The 20542-nt window shown below is 45.9% G+C and overlaps 1 protein-coding gene across 1 annotated transcript in view; it reads right to left on the bottom strand.

Annotated features, from left to right (window-relative positions):
• LOC146353026 (ovostatin-like) overlaps window positions 1–9134 on the bottom strand; it is a 66571-nt gene extending 57437 nt beyond the window's left edge. The window contains exons 1-6 of the mRNA XM_084835474.1: window positions 8918–9134; window positions 8100–8283; window positions 6771–6927; window positions 5492–5544; window positions 3961–3981; window positions 403–571 (exon numbers count right to left, since the gene is read on the bottom strand). Of these exons, the coding sequence (XP_084691600.1) occupies window positions 403–571; window positions 3961–3981; window positions 5492–5544; window positions 6771–6927; window positions 8100–8283; window positions 8918–8994 (661 nt within the window). The 5' untranslated portion in view covers window positions 8995–9134. The remainder of the gene's footprint in view (window positions 1–402; window positions 572–3960; window positions 3982–5491; window positions 5545–6770; window positions 6928–8099; window positions 8284–8917) is intronic.
• Between the last annotated feature and the right edge of the window lie 11408 nt (window positions 9135–20542).

The raw sequence follows: 20542 nt of genomic DNA, 5'->3' as shown, positions 1-20542 counted from the left end.
GACGAATTAAGACTTTTCTCTTTCAAAAGGCCATTTGGTGAGTTAGTGTTTTAAATTTTAATTTATGACTCATTTATTGCTGATTCATGGAGTGTTTTGTTTTACCATTTATTTTTAATTAAGATTTTAGATGGTTTTCTTTCTGTTCTCTCAACCCCTGCCAGTGGGGCAGGGGCATGTTCTGTCACAGACTGAAAAGCACAACAAAGCACAGATTGAGAAACATTTTGTTTGCAGTTCCACAGATGTGTTGTAAGTGTGTTGTGATACTCCCCACCCCAGTGGATTCTAAAAATACATATATGGGAGCCACAGCCAAGCTTAAAATCAACCATTTAAAATGTCCAACTATTTCTACCCTAGCTGTTTTCTGATACTTAGAAAATAAGTGCAAATATTTACCATATTTTTCCACAGTAAAAGAATAATAGACCTTTGTTCGTGATTTTTTCTCCACAATGATTTGGTAGTTCCCCAGGATTGGCTCTGAAATTAACTGGAATGAGAGCTGGATGATGTAAACCTCAGATGTTACATTTATCCACTGAAATATTCGGTTGTTCTGAGGATCCTGGGAGGGCAGAATAAAGACAAGTTCAGCTAGGAAGCAGAAGATCCAGGGGTCAGCAAGTGATTGTCCCAGGACAAATCTGGGTCTCTTCTACCTGGCTCTCAGTTGTCAACGCAGAGGCAAAACATGATTGTGAGAAAGCCAGTCGGGCCTAGCAGTATGGGGAACCTCTGGCCTGCTGGTCTGGCAAGAGGTACCCATCCTTATATTCTTTCCCTCCTGGTCCATCTTTCCAGCTGTCAGCCTGTCCCACAAAGGCATTCTTGTCCTTATGATCTGTGTAATCTTTTAATCCTAAACCAACCGAAACAAAGACCCAATATAGATAAACAATGGGCAAAATGCAACATAAGTCCTAGAGTAAACCCATTGAAATGAATGGGACTTAAGCTAGTCATGACTAACTTAAATTCCATTTAATTCAATAGGAGTGTGCCAGTCTAAGGTTTATCTGTATAATAGCCTCCTCCCAAAACACGCTGAATTTCTAAATACTGAACGCTAAATGCGTCACTTGGAAGTATGTCAGGGATTGAAAAAAATAAGTATAGGTGCTGAAGGGAGATTTATTACCCTTACCTTCCTGACAAAGATCCCCCACCCACCCCACACAGCTATTAGCCATATAAATTAGGGCTAGGCACAGACCCCCTGCTTTGCTTCTGATGCTGCTTCAGATCCCATCCACTTCAACTTGGATCCGAATCCAAAGCGAGGTTCAGACATCCAAAGCGAGATTCGGACATCCAAATCACTTGTTTTTGGCTTTTTCCCATTTGACTTGCATGGAAAGACACAAATGGCCATAACCTTTTCACTTTTCATGATACATACATGAAATCTGAAGAACTCTCAGGCCCCCTGGAGGGGTGTCCACCTGCCAAATTTCAGGCAATTTGGCCCGGGTGCAGGTGCTAGGTGCAGATGAAATTTCATTTTTTTCAAGGAAATCTCTGAAAGAAAAGAGCTATACCTTTTCACTGCTTGCACAGAAGTGCATGAAAGTTGGGGAATGCACAGCCCCCCTGGAGGGCATCCTACCTGCCAAATCTCAGACAGTTTGGCGTGCTAGTTTTTGCGCAAGGTGCAGGTAAAATGTGCTGTACTCAGAAATCAAGTTAGGTATTGAAGTGGTGAGGAGGTCGCTATCCCTAAACTCTGCTGTACGTTTCTTTAAAGTGCAAATACGACTAGTGCAAATACAACGAGGTTTCCTATTCACAGTTAATAACCTCAGGGTCTCTTTGGCTGAATTGCCTGGGAAAACACTGGCTGGTAGGCAGGAAGCAAACAAAGACAGCAGCCCTGCCAGGTGGGCACACTGACTTGAACGAAGAGCAATGACAGTTGTCTGCTTGACTGACAGAGGCAGGAAGCAACACAGCAGCCCTGCCAGGAGGGCACAGCAGCACCTCGCCCACCTCTGGCCCTGCCAAGACCCCGAAGATGCCTCATATTGGGCTTGTTCGCTTTGCAACACAGAGTGTAGTATTATATTATTTAAATAATAGCTGTTAATGTGTGTAGTCCTTTGCCCACCGTTTTTGGAAATGTGGACTGTATATTCCCCTTTGACACACACTGTTTGCTTGTCCACACAGCACAAGCACACACAGACATACACACACACACGAGGGGAAAAAAGCAAACACTAAATTACAAGTAAGGCGGGGGGGCGGGACTGACTGTAATCCTAACAGAAGAGAAAGGGTTTTTAATTTTTTTTAAGGGAAAAAAGATCAAAAATGGGAAGGAAAGGAATACAGGAATTGAGAAGGGGAGGTGGAAGGGAGCCAAGAACAAGGAAAGTACTATATATATAAAAAATCTAGACATAATCAAAGTAAGGGCAAGCTAATGGTTGAGAGAGAATTGAAAAAGTGTGTGTGGGCGGTGGGTGGGTGGGGGAAGATTAGCAACTACAGTGAAATTTTCTGGATTTTTAAATGAACAAACAACAAGAATGAATGGTAAATCTATTACAGAAGAGTGGGGTGGGGAGACACTAACATAGCTGTCATAGCATGTGCTTTCTTCTCGGCTTTGTTCTGCCAAAGGAAAGTGGGAAGGGTTAAGGCTTCTGCCATGCCTGGCAGAGACTGGCGCAGTTGCTTTCCGTGGCCACAGCATAGGCAGGATAAGATTGAAGCCAAGAGAGAAATGCCCTGGAGCTTCCCTCTTGGCTCCCATCCCATCCTGCTGCTGCCACTGCCACCAACTAGGGATGTCAGAGAATTTCGCCATGAATCTCGGGGAGGCCGAATGCCAGCGCGTTCGCCAGCACTTTTTTTTTTTTACTCAGCCGTGATAGGCTACGTAAACATTTACGTAGCCTATCACGGCTGACTGCAGGGACGCAAACGGCGGCGGCTATGGCTGCCGCCATTTGCAGACCCGGCCGGCCAGGATTCGGGGGTGGAGAGATGGAGCGCCTCCCCCCCCAGCCAGAATTTTTGGGGGAGGGACGGAGCGCCTCCCCCCCACCGCGAATCAAATTTCGTTAAAGGTTAAGTGACTTTCGTACATCCCTACCACCAACATCATTGCACACAATGGCAGCTCATGGCAATTGAGCAGTGGGAGGCTGCTCAATTATCAGGCGGCTCACGCACCCCAATGGATTGTCTTGTGCACCTCTTGGGGTGTGTGCACCCCACTTTGGAAACCACTGCTCTAGCCAAATAACTTTCAGAAGTCCTCTCCAGTAACACCACGTCTCTCACAATGAGCAAATGGAGGCTGACTCACAGCAAAGTTCACTCCCTCCTCTTTCTCTGCCCGTCCACCCTTCCTCCTCATCTTCTGCCCCCCCTGGTGGCCAGATCTCTCTCAAACTGATACATTTGGCACCTCTGGCTTGATCTTTCACAAGTTGATATATTTTGGAGGCAGCCTGTCTGGGCTGCTCAGAAGGCATAAGAAGAGCTCCGAATATACAAGGCGGACTGAGGCACCACATAGGTGACCCACTTCGGGGCACCTCAGTGCTGTTCTGATCTGCTTCGTAGCAAGACAAGGCACCTCCAAATCAGCCTGTTTCACCTTGTTATTCAGGCTTCGGCCTTTGGCGGTGCACAGCCCTAATATAAATAAAGCCTCCATTTACACCAAGGAGAACTTTTTTCCTAAGGCAAATAACAGAACAGAGGGATTTTCAGCAGGATCATAGCTGGGTAGGGAAGGGGTAAACCCCCTTTCCCTGTGGTCCTGATGAAAAACACACATACATACACCTATTATTAATTGTTTTAAAATCCCCAACATGCTTCCAAGTCACACATTTAGTGTAATGTCTTCTTTTGGCTCATAGCCAATCCGAGTCAGCGGCTTCACCTTCACAAGCACAAAACAATATGGATAAGCATATTTTTAAAAGAAGAGTCTCTTACCTGGATGGTGATCAAAGGATACTGAAAGAGATGAATGAGGAGGAAATGTTAGTGTCTGAAGAATATTTTAATAACTTTTAAAGTTATTAAAGTTGAGCAGCAGTACTCCTAATAGGCAAATTTTGGCTGGGATGATTTTTAACACTGGATGAAAATTGCACAGCTTAGCTTAGTTAAATATATGGAGGAGAATAACTCAGGTCTCAGTGATGGTGGAAGAACAAAGGGACCAATTCTGCTGGCAGTGACCAAAATTAAAAACTTTTAGTATTTGCTACCAAAACACAGTGTAGTGTAAAACTGTAACACCACTGCATGAGGATGAGCAAACACGTCTAGGAAAACTATGCTTCCTACAAGCAGCCAGCTATACACAAAGATCCTGCTTTTGTGTTAGCAAATGGGAAGTGTAGTTATGATGAGACTGTAATAATCAGTATGGAGGTAAAAGGAATTTTAGATTTTCAATTTTTTGCCTGCCTGCATTGGTAACATATACTAAATAGTAAGACTGTCTGAGGACACTCTAGCTATGCTGGTTCAATAGGTTTCAGAGAATACAAATAATTTCTGTTAGAACAGCTGCTAAGCCTGCTGTACTTTTGAAATGGATAACTAACATTTCATCATTGCCTTTGTACTGTGGCTAGATGCTCCATTCCCTCTACTACAAGTTTTTTTTTTTTTAATTATTATTACATTTATATCCTGGCTTTTTTCCTCCAAAGAACCCAAGGTGGTTTACATCATGCTCCTCCTCTCCATTTTATCCTCACAACAACCCTGTGAAGTAGGTTAGGCTGAGAGTAACTGGCTGACAGTTACACCATCAGCTTCATGGCCAAGTGTGAACTAGAACCTGGGTTTCCCGAGTCCCAGTCCAACACTCTAACCACTACACCACACTGGCTGTTAGATTCAATTTATTTACTGACTTCAGAGCAAGGAAAAGCTTACATCACTTCCCAGAAACAGTATTCTAAAACACGCACAAACACAATGGATTCAGCTTTGCTCAGACAAGTAAGGCAGCCTCTGGCTTAGCAGGAGACATTATTAGCTCAGTTTTAGCTTCAAAGAAAAAATGCAGCTGTGTGCTAAACACTCATTCAAACAGTTTAATCTGGGTGTTGATATGGTCTCATCCATAGTTATAGAATCATAGAATCATAGCATAATAGGGTTGGAAGGGGCCTATAAGGCCATCGAGTCCAACCCCCTGCTCAATGCAGGAATCCAAGTCAGAGCATCCAGAAACCTACTATATAGGATCAGACTAAGTGAACACTGGACCAAAAGCCTTTGTCTCAGGCTTTGGGTACTTCTTTTACTTTATTGGCCACTACTATAAGAAAAGGCATCATATCCGTATGGGGGCGGGGGGGCAGAGGGAGAATTGAGGTTCCAGTTCGGTCTGCACTTGGGTATTGTGGTTATAACTTCAGCAACTAGATCTGATCAGATGATTCCCAAAGATTTAAATATAAGTAAGGAGATTTTTGAAAATTCTTCCTCCTGACCATATACTTACAATCTCAGGAACTGGCTTGAAACTTGTATCTAAAGCAACAACTCGAATGAGCACTGAGGGAAAAAAAATGAAAGGTTATGAGGGAAATTCACTTGCTTATTTCCTACCAAATAATGAGCTCTTTTTCTCGGTAGCTGGATTCCAGTAAAAAAGAATGAAATATTTGAAATGAAATATCAGAGATTTGGGCCTAAAAAATCTGCATTCAAATTCCAGTTTGGCCATAAAGTAAGAGACCACTTCTGTGCACAGCAACTTTGTGAGGTGGGTTATTTTGAAACATATGTGGGTTATGCCTACTTTGTCCCACTTCCTTTAGCCATCTGATTTCTTGACCAGCCTTTTTAGTACTCCTCTCTGTCTCTCTCCTCTGCTCCCATTTTACAGCCCCTACTCATCTTTAGCACTTCTCATGGACATGCCAACACAATCAGTCCACCTGCCCTCTACATCTGGTATCCATAATATGCCTCCTTATCATCCATATCACTAATGTCTGTCTGTGGCAGCAGTGATGGTTTAGAACAGGGTTCTCAAGTTTCAACCACAGGAAAACGCAGTGCATGGTGGTGGCTTCAGCCTCTTTCTGGCAATGTCTCAAAAGCTGCAGGTAGACTTCTATGCACATATTACCTACAGTCCTTAACTGTCGAAAATGGAGAGGGGGGAATTGAAAAGTTTGTTCATATCTGGTGTTTATGCTTAGAATTCTTTTATTTATGCCATTTAGACACTATGACAAAAACATGGAGGCAAGGTGAGGATGGGGTGGGGAAGCAGACCTCCTTCTTCCCTGTCATCTATTGAGTTTGCACAGTTTTGTGTATGCACGAATAGGCCTTCTCACTCAAGCTTAGGTCAGAACTCTGTGATTGGTTGTAAAACTGAATCCGAGAACCTGGTTCACTGATAGATAGCTGCAAAATGAGGACAGAATTTGGAGAACAGAAGACGTGCTTAACTCTTCTCACAAACCATTTTCCTGTCATGAGGGCAGACACATATCCAGGACACCTTGGCTAGATGGGGAGGACTTAGCACTTTTTTGCCTGCCTTTTCTCCCTGGCAGGTAATTCCACCCTGACAAATTTACCATTGAAAAGTAGTGGCCCAGTTTTTCAAACCTGGTTCTGTTGCTGAACATACAGTTCTTGCCCTAGTTTCTTATAATTATTATAACATGAGAATTATTATTCTGAAGATCAGTTAGATAAGAGTGATAGAAGTCTTTGCACACAAATACTGCTGTAGAAGTGAGAATGAGATGACCCTTACTCACCATTCTGCCCAGGTTTGTAGACAGGTTTATCAGTCTGGACAAAGACAGCACTGCCTACGTTCTGAATGGCCACAGCCCTCCTCTCTGACCCATTGATACTGGCGCCTTTGAAAGAGATGGTGATGAAAGCCAGAGGGTTGGAGCTGGCATGAGGGACCTGGGAGAAAAACAAACAATGGGGCACTAGGCTTCTAAGAATGCCTCTGTTGAGTTTCCCTGCATTTTTGCAAAACATTCCAGCCTTCACTGCCACCTCGCCTTAGTTTCATGGCTACAACCCTGCCTGGTAATTATCAGTGTGGGCATATAACAAGACAGATTGTTGGATTCTTTTGTCTCTGAATACCTACAGCCTGATGAAAAATGTGGAAAGTATGCAGAATTTCAATGACAAGTTGCTCTAATGGAAGGCATAATTTTACTTGCAGTGTATTTTTTAGACTGTGGGTCCAGCACGAATAATTCTGTGACAAAGGCAGCCTGATCATTTAGCAAGGTGGGAGAATTGTCTCTGGCAGCAGATTTTAAACACTTTTAAGAATTTCAGAAAATGAATTTAACAGGCAGATTCATGTGGCAGTCTTCCAGGCTGTAATCCTGCATAAGTCCCAGTGAAATGAACAGTGAAATGAACAACAATTAAGGGCTTGGCATCCATTTCACTGGGGCTTGTGTAGGAGAACAGCCTGATAAGTTGTGCCAATTAACATGAATAGGGGATACCATTTAGATTTTTTGTCTCAAGGCCCTTGTGCTCTAATCCACCTTGAGGAATGAAGATATGCCAGGGCAGATTCTTGTGCTAGACAAGACTTTACCACCTAAACCATTTCACTCAAGATATAATGCACAAGAAAGATGGAACACACTTGAAGGCCATCCTCTGTCCAAGTCTTTATTGTTTTTCTGTGTTTCTCTTCAGAAAAGCACTGTGGATTCTGACACTACCAATATTTCCACGGCGACTGTTCTGTGAATCCGTCAGAAAACTCCTGTGACTTCTGAGTGTCATCAGGCAGAAGGTGTACACTCCCAGATGGAAACATTTCAAAGGCTGCCTTTGCAGATAGTTTTCAGGGCAGACAGAATGGCCAGCCTTGAAGCACTCCCTCATATTTTCTGCTAGAGGCCCATAGCTGTTTTGCCCCTCCTCCCCATCCCACTAGCCAAATATTGTGCCTTTTTCTTCTCCACTGTTATTTCATTCCCTTCCCAAATATTGAAATATTCCTGCTTCTCTTCCTTACTATGATTTTATCTCATTCTTCTGCTTCCTTTTTTCTCCTTCTACATCTCTTTCTAATTGTCCTGAAAGAAACAAAGACTTACAATAAAGTTGCTGCATTTGAAGATGTTCTGTTCCGTCACATGCTCTGTCAAAACAGTGGTATTCTGCCCTTCATATTCCAGAAGAACATTCAGGTCCACTGACTCATTGAGGTTGAGGAGATGCACACAGGCTGTATTTGGGGAGTCGGTCTGCAGTACTGAGGGCACTGCTAGGAGATACTGCCTGTGAAATCCCAGAAGGGTAGCTGTGTTAGTTGGTAGTAGCAATCATTTTGTCATATCAGAAGTTACTTGGGCAGCAGGTCTGATTTAGGATGCATGAAGAAAGTTACCATGTAAGTCATACAATACGGATTAACTCAGTGAGAAGATGTAGGTGTTAATTGTCAGATTCAAGACTTTATTGTTCATACACAAACAGGAGCAAAGACAATCTAGCTCCTCTTTTCCAATGCCCTAGTGCAAAATAGTCATACAGAACAGGGCATTTTGGCAGGTGCTGCTTGACATGGAACGATGAAAAAAAACTTGTCTGCTACATTCTTCTAGACAGCCGCTAAATGTGCAGAGGCCTTCTCTCCTTTTGGGCCTGGCTACCTGTCATCAAGAAAAAGCTAAATAACATCCTAGATGAGATACCTTATAATTAAACTTTGTTTCTTTGCTCTTGTCCATCACTTTTTAATAATACACAAGATTATGGACTAAGGCTAGAAGAATTATTCTATTCATCTCACTTGAAAAGTTAGTCTGATTCTAGTCTAATTTCCCAAAGTTTATAAGCAGCAGTTATAGCAGCATTAATTGTTAAGACAAGCTAATCATAAGAAATACTTAAAAAGCAGGTTATAACTTACAGGTCTGCCTCTTCGCCTCTTGCATCTACACAAAAATTTGAGATGAATATGCCAAGAAAAACTTGCAGCCACATCATGGCCCTGAATGATTTGAGAGAAAGCACAAAGCTGAGGATTCCTTTTAGGAATGTGTGGTTAGTGGCTATTTTGACAGCCCTTGGGCATGCCTTCTTCCAGCCTCCACAATGAAAAAGGCTAGTTCTGCCTCCCTGGCTTCCTGGTTTTAGAAGACAGCAGCTTTATAATCCTAGCAAAGCATGAGTCTTTCTGCAAGTCCCTCCCCTGACACCTCTCAGAACCTATCAGAAAATGTGAACTTTCTGCCATCCAACTATGTCCAGTTGTGGCTGACTAAATATCTTAAATGACCTTTTATAGAGAACGTTGGACCATGCTTCTAAACCTGATGCAAGAAAATAGAAGAACAAAAAAGAAATAAATTCCAGAATAAGCCTGTCAGACTAGTTTGATTTGATGGCTATGCCACCTCCCTACCTCTAGAGGAATTTATAGAGTTTTAAAAGCTACTTGCGAAAGTTTGAGTTTTTCAAGTAATTATCATTTTTAGGGCTTATACTAAACTACTATCTCATTTTGTGTTCATTTTTGTAAGTATCAAAAAGCATATTAATGCTTTTCTATGCTGTTCTTCTCAGCACCATTTTCCTTTGTTATCTTTGATTTTTGTCAGTGGCATAATTCTGCTATGTCTGACGTGACGATGTCCTGAATAATTATAAACAAAATAATGTGGGGAACTACAGCTAATTGGATTACATGGCATTATGGGCAAAGGTAGCTGACGACAGTGAGGTCAAAGAAGAAAAAGGAAATGGTGCCAAGTAGCCAAAATAACAAAAGGGTGCTGAACAGCATCAAAACAATGTAAATGTCTGGCTACACAAGTATTTTTCAGTAATTTGTCTGGCTATATTGAACATACTAGTTCAGAAGTGAATATTGAAGTTAGAAAATATTTGGCACCATCTTAATTATTCAGAATGTTTTTCAGAACAAACGCATTCACAACTGAACAAGCCATCTATATGTGTTGTTTTTCTGTTCTGCCTCTGTCATGGTAACTGCTTAGTGTCATTGGGCACTGGTGAGGCCTTGGTAAGGACACATAGGAAGCTGCCTTATACTGAGTCATACCATTGGTCCAACTAGCCCAGTATTGTCAACACTGACTGACAGTGGCTCTCCAGGGTTTCCGGCAGGAGGTTTTCCAGCCCTACCTGGAGATGCTGGATTTTGAACCTGAATGCAAAGATGTGCTTTACTATTGAGCTATGTGTTACAGGGTTCCACTATGGATCAGGCCTTTACCAGGGTTTTGGGCAAGTCAGCTTTTCCAGGAAGGCAAGAATGATAATAGGACAGCACAATGGAGAGCTCCAAGTGGGGCTGAAAGCCATACAAGCTTGTCTGTGGCCTGTTTCACATGACACAACAACCCACCATGGCTGATCAACTATGGTGGCTTGCCGTATTGTCCAAACCCAGCGCAGTTTCTGCAGGGTGGCTTATTTTTCACGAACAAGCCACCCTGAGAACCCATGGCTTGTTTTAGGGCTGTTTATACCTATGGTGGCTTGATGTCCAGCAAGGTGGCTTCATTGTGGGTTTTCAGGCACAGCTATAGAGCCACCTGGCAAGAGTGACAAAAACCTCTGCCATTTCTCACGATCTCGCTGGTACCACCACCATCCTCTCTCATCCCTTCTCAGTGCCCTCTGTCCTGTTCTCCTAAAAACAGAGAAGAAAGGACACTGGAGAGTATCCCAAATATGTTCACAGTTATTTTTCCCAGTCCTGTGCAAGTGTGCAGGAGCAAATGTCCACTGCTAGGAAATTTGCATAAATTGCTCTGCCTTCAAATTTGCATACATTTCCCCCTTCATTTTACTGCCCTGCCTTGAGATTTGCACAGTTTTCCCCTCTGTGTTACTGCCTTGCTATGACATTTGTGTATGTTTAGTAATCCTGCTCACTACTCTGTAAAGCATGTGTATATGTGATAGCTAACAACAGAGACCAGTGGAGGGAAGCAACAAGGATGAAGGGAGTGGGGAGCTGAATGTGGCTGTTGGGTGAAGGAGAAGGAGGTTGATGGGGGGGGCAGGTGTTTTTACTTCAGTGTAACAAGAAACAGCCTTTTTTAAAAAAGGTCTTCATTAGCTAGGGAAGTGCCAAAATGGAGAACATGGATAAGGGGGGGGGGCAGTTGAAACAGCTGGTGGCAGAAGGGGAGAAGAAACTTTAGGGGCAGCTATTCTTACTTCAGTGTAAAGTGAAGCAACCTTTAAAAATCAAAACATGTTTGCTAGCAAGTGCAGCACCAAAGTGGAGGCCATTTACAAGAGGGGAATACAGGTATGCTTGGCTAAATATCGGAAAGGCGGTCTTCCACAAGAGTGCAAGGCTGCGAAACAACAAAATTATAATAAAATGTTTTTAAAAGCTTGCAAACACATTCCCACATCCATGAGGGCTCAAAAAATTATTTCCTTCTTGCAATCTGATGCAGGGGGGAGCCAAAATCAGCTTGCGGCTGCAAGAGAAAAGGCGCTTTAGGGGCAGATGTTCTTACTTTAGTGTAAGTGAAGCAGCCTGTTTCCCGCCTCCCAGCTGAGCAGAGCAGAGCAAGCTGCTCCAGCTGGTCCAGGGACTACAGAAGCAGGCAAGCTCCCAGAGAGCGAGCGAACAGGGGAAGCGAACAGGGGGAGCAAACAGGAGTTGGCCAGGGGAGTTGCAGTGGTTGAAGAGACAAAGGAGACAAAGGGGACAAAGGAGACAGAGGCTAAGAGGTAAGTGGGCTGCAGGAAGCCCAGGGGGCTGCCCTTTATCCTTCTGATAGGCTATGAGCTCACCAGGTGCTTCTGAGAGCTCCAACTGAATTGGAGGGGTATGGCCTGAGTAGTCCCAGCAGCTGACTGGGCGGGAAGCTTCAGTCTGTTTTCCACCTCCCAGCTGAGCAGAGCAGAGCAGAGCAGAGCAGAGCAAGCTGCTCCAGCTGGTCCAGGGACTACAGAAGCAGGCAAGCTCCCAGAGAGCGAGCGAACAGAGCGAGCAGACAGGGGGAACAAACAGTAGTTGGCCAGGGGAGTTCGGCAAGGGAGGTCAAGGGGGAGGCCCCTAACATTTTTTTTATTTTTATTTTTTATTTTTTTAACTAACTTTTTTCCATTTATTTGTCTTGTAACACACACTTTCACACCAGTGGGACTCTACTTTTAACCTCTACTGAGTAGAGGAGCAGGCACAGGCTAGTCTAGAACAATCACAAAGCTAGACACAAAAAGGGAAAAGAGGCTATGGAAGGACAAGACTCTCCAGTGGTGGTGACCTGCAAGGTGTGTGCAATGTTTGTTTTCTTGCCTGAGAACAACATGGCCTACACCTGCAACAAGTGCAAGCTGATCACGCTGCTGGAAGAAAAAGTGAGTGGACTGGAGCGGCGACTGTCGACCCTCCGAGGAATAAGAGAACAAGAAGAGTTCTTGGACAGAATGGGGGAACTACAGCAGCAAAGGGAAGACCAGAAGCTTGAAGAGCAACAGCAAGATGAGGCATTGGGAAATGCTGAGGTGAAGAAAAATGGAGTAGAGGATACTCCTTGGAAAAGGGTGACAGTTAGGAGAAGAAGAACTAGATGCCACTCTGCACCAGTGGAGGCAGTGGAGCTGTGGAACTGATTCCAGGTACTTGCGGATCAGACTGGAGGACAGCCTGCAGAGGAAGAATCACAGGGGAACCTACATGAGAGTGAGCAAGAGGCTGATGGTCAGTCAAACAGAGGCGATGAAACCCAGGCCTACAACAAGAAGAAGAGAAGAGTGGTAGTAGTGCATGCACTGCAACGGAGTGAACAGCTCTGATAGCGCCCAATAATAGTCTTCAGACACATGTAGGAAGAAAGCCAGACTATGAAGCACATAGTCTTTGATGTCTATATACTAATGCCCAGAGTGCAGGAAACAAACAGAACGAACTTGAACTCTTAATACAAGAGGGAAATTATGACTTGATAGGTATAACTGAGACTTGGTGGGATGACTCTCATGACTGGAATACAGCAATTGAAGGATATAACTTGTTCAAAAAGAACATGAGGAACAGAAAGGGAGGTGAGGTTGCACTGTATGTGAAAAATACATATCTCTGCACAGAAATACAGGAGGAGGAGCTTGGTAGCCCCATCGAGAGCATCTGGATCAAAATAAATGGAGCAAAGAATAAAAGGAACCTGGTGGTCGGAGTCTACTACCGGCCACCCAATCAAGGAGAAGACGAGGATGAAACTTTTGAAAAGCAAATAGCCAATGTTTTAAGGAAGCATGATGTAGTAGTAATGGGGGACTTCAATTTCCCCAATATTTGTTGGGAGACAAATTCTGCAAAACATGGCCCCTCCAGGAAATTCCTGACTTGTGTGGCGGATAACTTCCTCCTACAGAAAGTAGAGGAAGGAACTAGAGGATTGGCTATCCTTGACTTGATCCTAACCAACAGAGATGACTTAGTGGATAAAGTAGCCGTTACAGGAACTCTGGGGGAAAGCGACCATGTTGTACTTGAGTTCTTGGTTCTAAGGGAAGCAAAAGCCGAGTGTAGTCAAACGCGTACCCTGGATTTTAGGAAAGCTGATTTCAATAAACTCAGAACAATGATCAGTAAGGTCCCATGGCAAGCGACGCTAATGAGAAAAGGAGTCCAAGATGGGTGGGAGTTTTTAAAAAAGGAAATTCTCAAGGCACAATTACAAACAATTCCAACAAGAAGAAAAGGTGGAAGACAACAGAAGAAGCCAATGTGGCTTCACAAAAAGCTTAGGGATGACCTGAAAACAAAAAAGGACACATATAGGAAATGGAAAGCAGGCCAAGTAACAAAGGAAGAGTACAGGCAGGTAGCACAGAATTGCAGGGATGGCGTCAGGAAGGCTAAAGGTGAGAACAAGCTGAGGTTAGCGAGGGATGCTAAAAACAACAAAAAGGCTTTCTTCAGCTACGTGCATAGTAAAAGGCAGAGGAAAGAAATGGTTGTTCAGCTATTAAATAAGGATGGCAAAAAGATAACAGATGACAAAGAAAAGGCAGAGGTGCTCAATTCCTACTTTGGCTCAGTCTTCTCCCAAAAGAGGGTGTATATCCCCCCTGGCAAAGGCCAAGTACAGGCTGAAGGGGCAGGATTGCAGCTTGAGATCGATAGGCATATGGTCAAGGAACACCTCATTACTTTGAATGAGTTCAAATCTCCAGGGCCAGATGAACTGCATCCTAGAGTAATAAAGGAACTGGCAGAAGAGCTCTCAGAACCGCTGTCTATTCTCTTTGAGAAATCATGGAGGACGGGGGAAGTGCCAGATGACTGGAGGAGGGCTAATGTTGTCCCTATCTTCAAAAAAGGTAAAAAGGAGGAACCTGGTTACTACAGACCAGTCAGTCTGACATCAATCTGACATCAATTGTCAGGGATGCTCTCACTTGGATTCCTGCATTGAGCAGCGGGTTGGACTCGATGGCCTTGTAGGCCCCTTCCAACCCTACTATTCTATGATTCTATGAAAAGGTGTTCACTAGCAAGGGAAGCACTGAAATGGCGGATGAAATTGACAAGGACATTGACACGAGCGGGATATCAGTATGCTGGGTTAAATATTGGACAGGTGCTCTTGTGCAAGAGTGCGAAACCACATTTTTTAAAAAGGTTGCAAACACATTACCACATTCATAAGGGCTCAGAAAATTAATTCCATTTGGCGATCTGATGTGGGAAGCTGGGAAAGTTTCCCTCAGGAGCTGGAAAGCCCAGAAGACCAATTGCTGAAAGAGTGCTGAGGTAGGGACCGAGGAAACAAGGAGTTCTGCCACAAAGGTGCCTGGCATACATGCTGGAGCTGGTGGGGGGGGGGGGCTGAGCGGGGAGCAAGGCTATCAGTGTACTTTGTCTAAAATGACAAATAGCAGTTAAATTACACATCAGCATAATCTGGTTGGATGTCAGGAATGCTTCCCAATATTTTCATCTATATTGAGAGCAGTAGGCCCTGTTAAACTGCTAGGTTTTTGCAATCCTGCACAAGCCACACAACTTGGCACCACTGCATAACTACCACTGGGTGGGGGAGAGGAGGCTGAAGGTGCATCTCAGCCAGGGCATTGTTTATCCTGGGGTCAGCCCTGGGAACACTTCCCTGTCATACAGGGCTGAGGCAGACTGGCTGATTGCAAGGGTAGGAAACCTTTTGAAGCCGGTGGGCACAGCTGACAATTTGAGAAAATGTCCTGGGCACCACCACAAAATGGCTGCTTTGGGAGCCATGGCTAGTCACAAAGGACTAACTTGCCAGAAAGGACTAACCTGAGAACAATGCAGAGATCGGGAGGAAGCCCCAAGACACTAAACAACTAGTTTTTTTTACTCTAATCTCTTTAGTGTCAATATGATGGCAGTTGTTGCACTGTAGAGTCTATTCTTTATCTTCAGGGATAGTGAAGCAGGTTCTCTGAAAGCATATTCAGCCAGTTTGGCTAATCAAATACAAACCCTCTTTACTGCCAGTTGGATGTCAGGGAGGGAATTCCCCTCAGGTTTCCCTGGTCACAGCAGTTCCTGGCAAATATGTTTGCTCTGCATGCTTGTATTCCAGAAGGGGTTAGCACCTAATCACCTTAACTCCAGAAGGAATGGCTTTCTTTGAAACAGACCAGCAAACTTACTTCACGTATTGCCTTCCTTTGTGCAGTAAAGACTCTTTAACCTTTTGTTGAGCTCCCTTATCATTACATAGTTGTAGAACACTGTTTAGCAATTGCACTGTTTAGCAATTGCAACCCCAAACCTTTAGCTGATGAGCCTGCAGTCAGGGAAACAATAACTTTTGTAAATCTTGTGTGGTTACTATCAAACAATGCAGGGCAGCATGAACAAACTCACATAGAAACGAGGTAAGGGGGAAAAAGCAACCTGTTTCATATGGATTAATATTATCCAAACAAGCCCACTTCTCATTTTGCCTTTCCTAACTCAGAAGTGTGTGTGTAGAATACTCTCACAATTATACTTTGATATAATGGTGCTGAACATCAAAATCTCTATACTGAAAGCACACACATGTTCTTCAGGCAGCCAAACCAAAGCACTTGCATATCTAGCAAGCTGTGTTCCTTTCATACAGAAGCTCAAAGCAAACAGTATCAAAGCAGGAAAGTATATGGGTAAATTAATTCTTATGATCAATGTATATGGGCTAAATATTGATTCTCCGGCTATGTTTCATGATTGTGTTGCTAAACTGGTTGATATGACCTATGATTATTTGATTGTGGGTGGGGATTTTAATGTGGCCTTAGATCCTGCTGCTGTGCCTGCTGCTGCTGTGCCTGCTGCTGCCACGCCTGCTGCCGCCGCCAAAACCAGTCCTCCCTGTGGACTTCTGCCTGGTGGGCCACCAGTCTCTGCAGGACCAGGCCCCGAGGTACTGAGCCAGCTGTGCTTCCTTCCTGGAGGGGCTACATAAGCTGGCTGGCTGAGGTGGCATGGGAGAGCCAGGGCCTGCAGGAGAAGCTGCCGCCGCTGCCACCACCACTGTGGACTCCTGCCTGGCAGTATTTTTAAAGGGGATTTTAAATTGTTTTTAAATTTGGGTGGGGGGAGTCTGTTGTGTTTTTAGGGGTGGGTAGCCTGCCTGATAGGCGGGAGCGAGGGGGCATGTGTCCACCTGATGGAGGCAGTGGGGTGAGTGTTGCGGGCCAGAACATACTGAAGCTGGGTGGCAGGCGCTGGCGGAGCGCTAGGGGCAGGCCATGCCAGGTAAGGGGAACAAGGGTGAGATGTGTAGTATCTGTCCCCTGCTCCGGGCCTGTCCAGAGCCAAAGGATGGCTGGGGGAGGTGTGACTCGATCTTCTGGCCTTCGTTTGCTGCTCTGCAATGCCAGGTCTGTTACCCAGAAAACCTCCCTCATCCATGACATGATCCTGGACAAGGGTGCAGACCTGGCATGTATTACGGAGACCTGGCTAGCCGAGGCTACTGCTCCAACTCTTGCGGCCATGTGTCCAGCTGGATTTTCGTATGCCCAGCAGCCGAGGGCTAGGGATCAGGGAGCGGGAGTGGCTGTTATCTACCGACAGTCCTTGGTCTTCACCAGACCCCCTCTCTGGGAGACCAAGGTTGCTGAGTGCATGTACTGGAGGTTGGGCCTGAAGGGCAGTCTGGGGATTCTGCTCATGTACTGTCCACCCTGCTGCACGACTGACTCCCTGGCCGAGGTGCTTGAGGTGGTCTCTGATGTGTGTGTGCAGTTCCCTAGCTTATTGGTGTTGCGGGACTTCAATGTACATTCGGGGGCTGTCCTCACAGGAGCACCTCGGGACTTCATGGAGACCATGGCTTCCTGGGAGCTACACCATATTCCAACTGGGCTCACCCATGTAGCCGGTCATGCACTAGACCTTGTGTTTGTTTCTGGAGAAGTGGGGAGTGATCTGGAAGTCGGGGGTATATCCACCCCCCCCTTGTCATGGTCAGATCACTACCTAACTCACAATGTTAGTCTTCTCGGTTACACAACCCCTCTGCAGGGTGGGGGACCCATTAAAATGGTCCGCCCCAGGCGTCTTATGGATCCAAATGGATTCCTGAACACACTTGGGGATTCTCTGGAGCACGCCAACGGCCACTTGATCGAGACCCTGGTGGGTGGCTGGAATGCCGCAATGACTGGGGCATTAGATCGGGTGGCTCCGAAACGCCCTCTCCCCCTGAACAGGGCTCGGACTGAACCATGGGTCAATCCGCAGTTACGAGCTCTGAAACAGGAGGTGAGACGGCTAGAGCGCCGGTGGCGGAAGTCTCGCTCCAAAGACGATCAGACACGGGCTTGAGCTGTATCTTCAGCCTATCATGTGGCAGTGGAATATTATGCTGCCTCTATCGCGTCTGCAGAGTGCTTTCCCAGGAGGCTGTTCCAAGTGGTCCGGAACCTGGTCGGTCCTGTGGCTCCGGAACCACTGGAGCATTCTAAGGCCTCCTGTCAGGACTTGGCAAGGCACTTTGCAGATAAAATTTATCGGATTAGGAGTGTTATTCCGTGCGCTGTGGATACAGTTAGTGAGCAGGAGGCGGTCTGTGGCTAGGGATGTACGAAAGTCACTTATCTGTTCGCGGATTATGTTGATGGTGGGGGGGGGAGGCATTCCGTTCCTCCCCCCCAGAATCCTCCGCAGCCGGCTGTGCTCCGCGGCAGCTCCGCGGAGCAGCCGGCCAGGTCTGGCCAGGCCAGAGCTGTCCGCAGCCGGATTTCCGGCTGCGGAGGGCTCTGGTTAAAAAAAACAAAAGCAAACCGCATACGCAAATGGAGGTGGCTACAGCCGCCGCCATTTGCCTTCCTTATTTTTGCCCTCTTAATCTACGTAAATATTTACGTAGACTATGACGGCGAAAATCAAGGGGAACGCAAATAGCGTAGCGGGTGCTATTTGCGTCCCTTTTTGATTCCCCGTTTTAGCCAAGTAAATATTTACGTAGCTGCCGCCATTTGCGTACGCGGTTTGTTTGTTTTTTTTAACCCACCCAGCCATGATAGGCTACGTAAAGATTTACGTAGCCTATCACATCTTTCTCTTTCTTTCTTTCTTTCTTTCTTTCTTTTTTTTTTACCAGAGTGGAAATGGCGGCAGTGGCAGCCGGTCGGAAGACCGGCCGCTGCTGCTGCCGCCAGAGCCACTGCCGCCCCAGGTGAGTCTCGTCCCGGGGGGGATCCACGGGGGGGTGGCAGGCCATTCCGCCATGGAGTTCGGGGGGCCGAAAGCACTGGCATTCGGCCTCACCGTGATCCGTGGTGGAATTCTCTGCCATCCCTATCTGTGGCACACCGGTTTTGTGGGATCGGTTCCTGCTTCTTCCTTCTGATGAAGTGGACAAGGTACTTTCATCTGTAAGGCCGACCACCTACTTACTTGATCCTTGCCCATCTTGGCTCATTATGGGCTGCAGAGAGAGACTGGGTGAAGGGATCAGGGCGGTTGTGAACGCCTCCCTTGAGGAGGGAGTGATGCCATCAGCCCTCAAGGAGGCAGTGATAAGACCGCTCTTAAAGAAGCCCTCCTTGGATCCCCAAGTTCTGAACAACTTTCGCCCAGTCTCAAATCTGCCATTTTTGGGCAAGGTGATTGAGCGGGTGGTGGCGATGCAGTTGAAGGCACACTTGGAAGAAGCCGATTATCTAGATCCATTTCAGTCGGGCTTAAGGCCTGGGCATTTGACATAAATGGCCTTGGTGGATGATATGCGGAGGGCTTTGGATAGATGTGAATGCTCTCAGTGGCTTTTGATACCATTGACCACGGTATCCTCCTGGACTGCCTGGAGGGTTTGGGCATTGGAGACACCGTATTACGGTGGTTCCAGTCCTTCCTCTCCAGAGGTACCAGAGGGTAGCACTGGGAGAAGAGGTTTTGGACCCATGGCCGCACCCTTGTGGGGTGCCACAGGGTTCCATTCTCTCCCCGATGCTATTTAACATCAATGTGAAGCTGCTGGGGGCTATCATCAGGAGGTTTGGGGTGTGGTGTCATCAGTATGCACATGACACGCAGCTCTACCTCTCATTCAAATCTTCACCAAAGTTGGCCGTAGAATCCCTGTCCAAAGGAGACGGTGAGCGGCTGGATGGGGAAGAACAAACTGAAGCTCAACACCTGACAAGACCGAGGTACTTTTGGTGGGAGACAAGAGGAGGCTGGGGGATGTTGACCTGGTGTTGAATGGGGTACGGCTACCCTTGAAAGACCAGGTCCACAGCCTGGGGGTCATTTTGGACTCCCAGCTGTCCATGGAGGCTCAGGTGTCAGCTGTGAGCTGGACAGCGCTGTACCAACTCCATCTGATACGGCAGCTGCGCCCCTACCTTCCCGACCATCTGTTCCTATTGGTAGTACATGCCCTGGTCTCCTCTCACTTAGACTACTGTAATGCGCTCTATGTGGGGTTATCCTTGAAGACGGTTTGGAAGCTGCAGCTGATACAGAATGCGGCGGCTCGCCTGAGTAAAGGTAGCCACCAGTGAGATCACATCACTCCAGTGCTGAAGGAGCTGCACTGGCTACCAGTTGTTTTCCAGGCCAAATTCAAGGTGTTGGTTTTGACCTTTAAAACCCTATATGGTTCTGGCCCAGCCTATCTCAAGGAGCACTTCCAGCAACACCAGATAGGCCACTCAACAAGATCATCCTCGGATGGCCTTCTCTCTGTCCCATCAGCCAGGACAGCTAGGCTGGTGAGGACGCGGGAGAGGGCCTTCTCTGTGGTGGCCCCCACTCTGTGGAACTCCCTCCCTAAGGAACTCCATCATGCCCCCTCTTTAATGAGCTTCCGCCGCGCATTAAAAACGTGGTTGTTCAGGCAGGCATTTGGGGTGGGTTAGGGTATTTTAGAAAAAAATTTTATTGTAGAATTTTATTGTTTTAAACTGTTTTATTATATGTTGTACATCGCCCAGAGTGGCTGGGTGACCAGCCAGATGGGTGATTAATAAATTTAAGAAATAAACAAACAAACAAATAAATAAAATCCTTTGTTAGATAGGAGTACATCTTCTCCCAAGACTCAATCTGCTG

Source organism: Heloderma suspectum, chromosome 2 (assembly GCF_057233095.1).
Source record: "Heloderma suspectum isolate Gila_16-S chromosome 2, 16-S_ref, whole genome shotgun sequence".
Taxonomy (NCBI): Eukaryota; Metazoa; Chordata; class Lepidosauria; order Squamata; family Helodermatidae; genus Heloderma; species Heloderma suspectum.
This window is presented reverse-complemented; position numbering and strand designations above follow the sequence as displayed.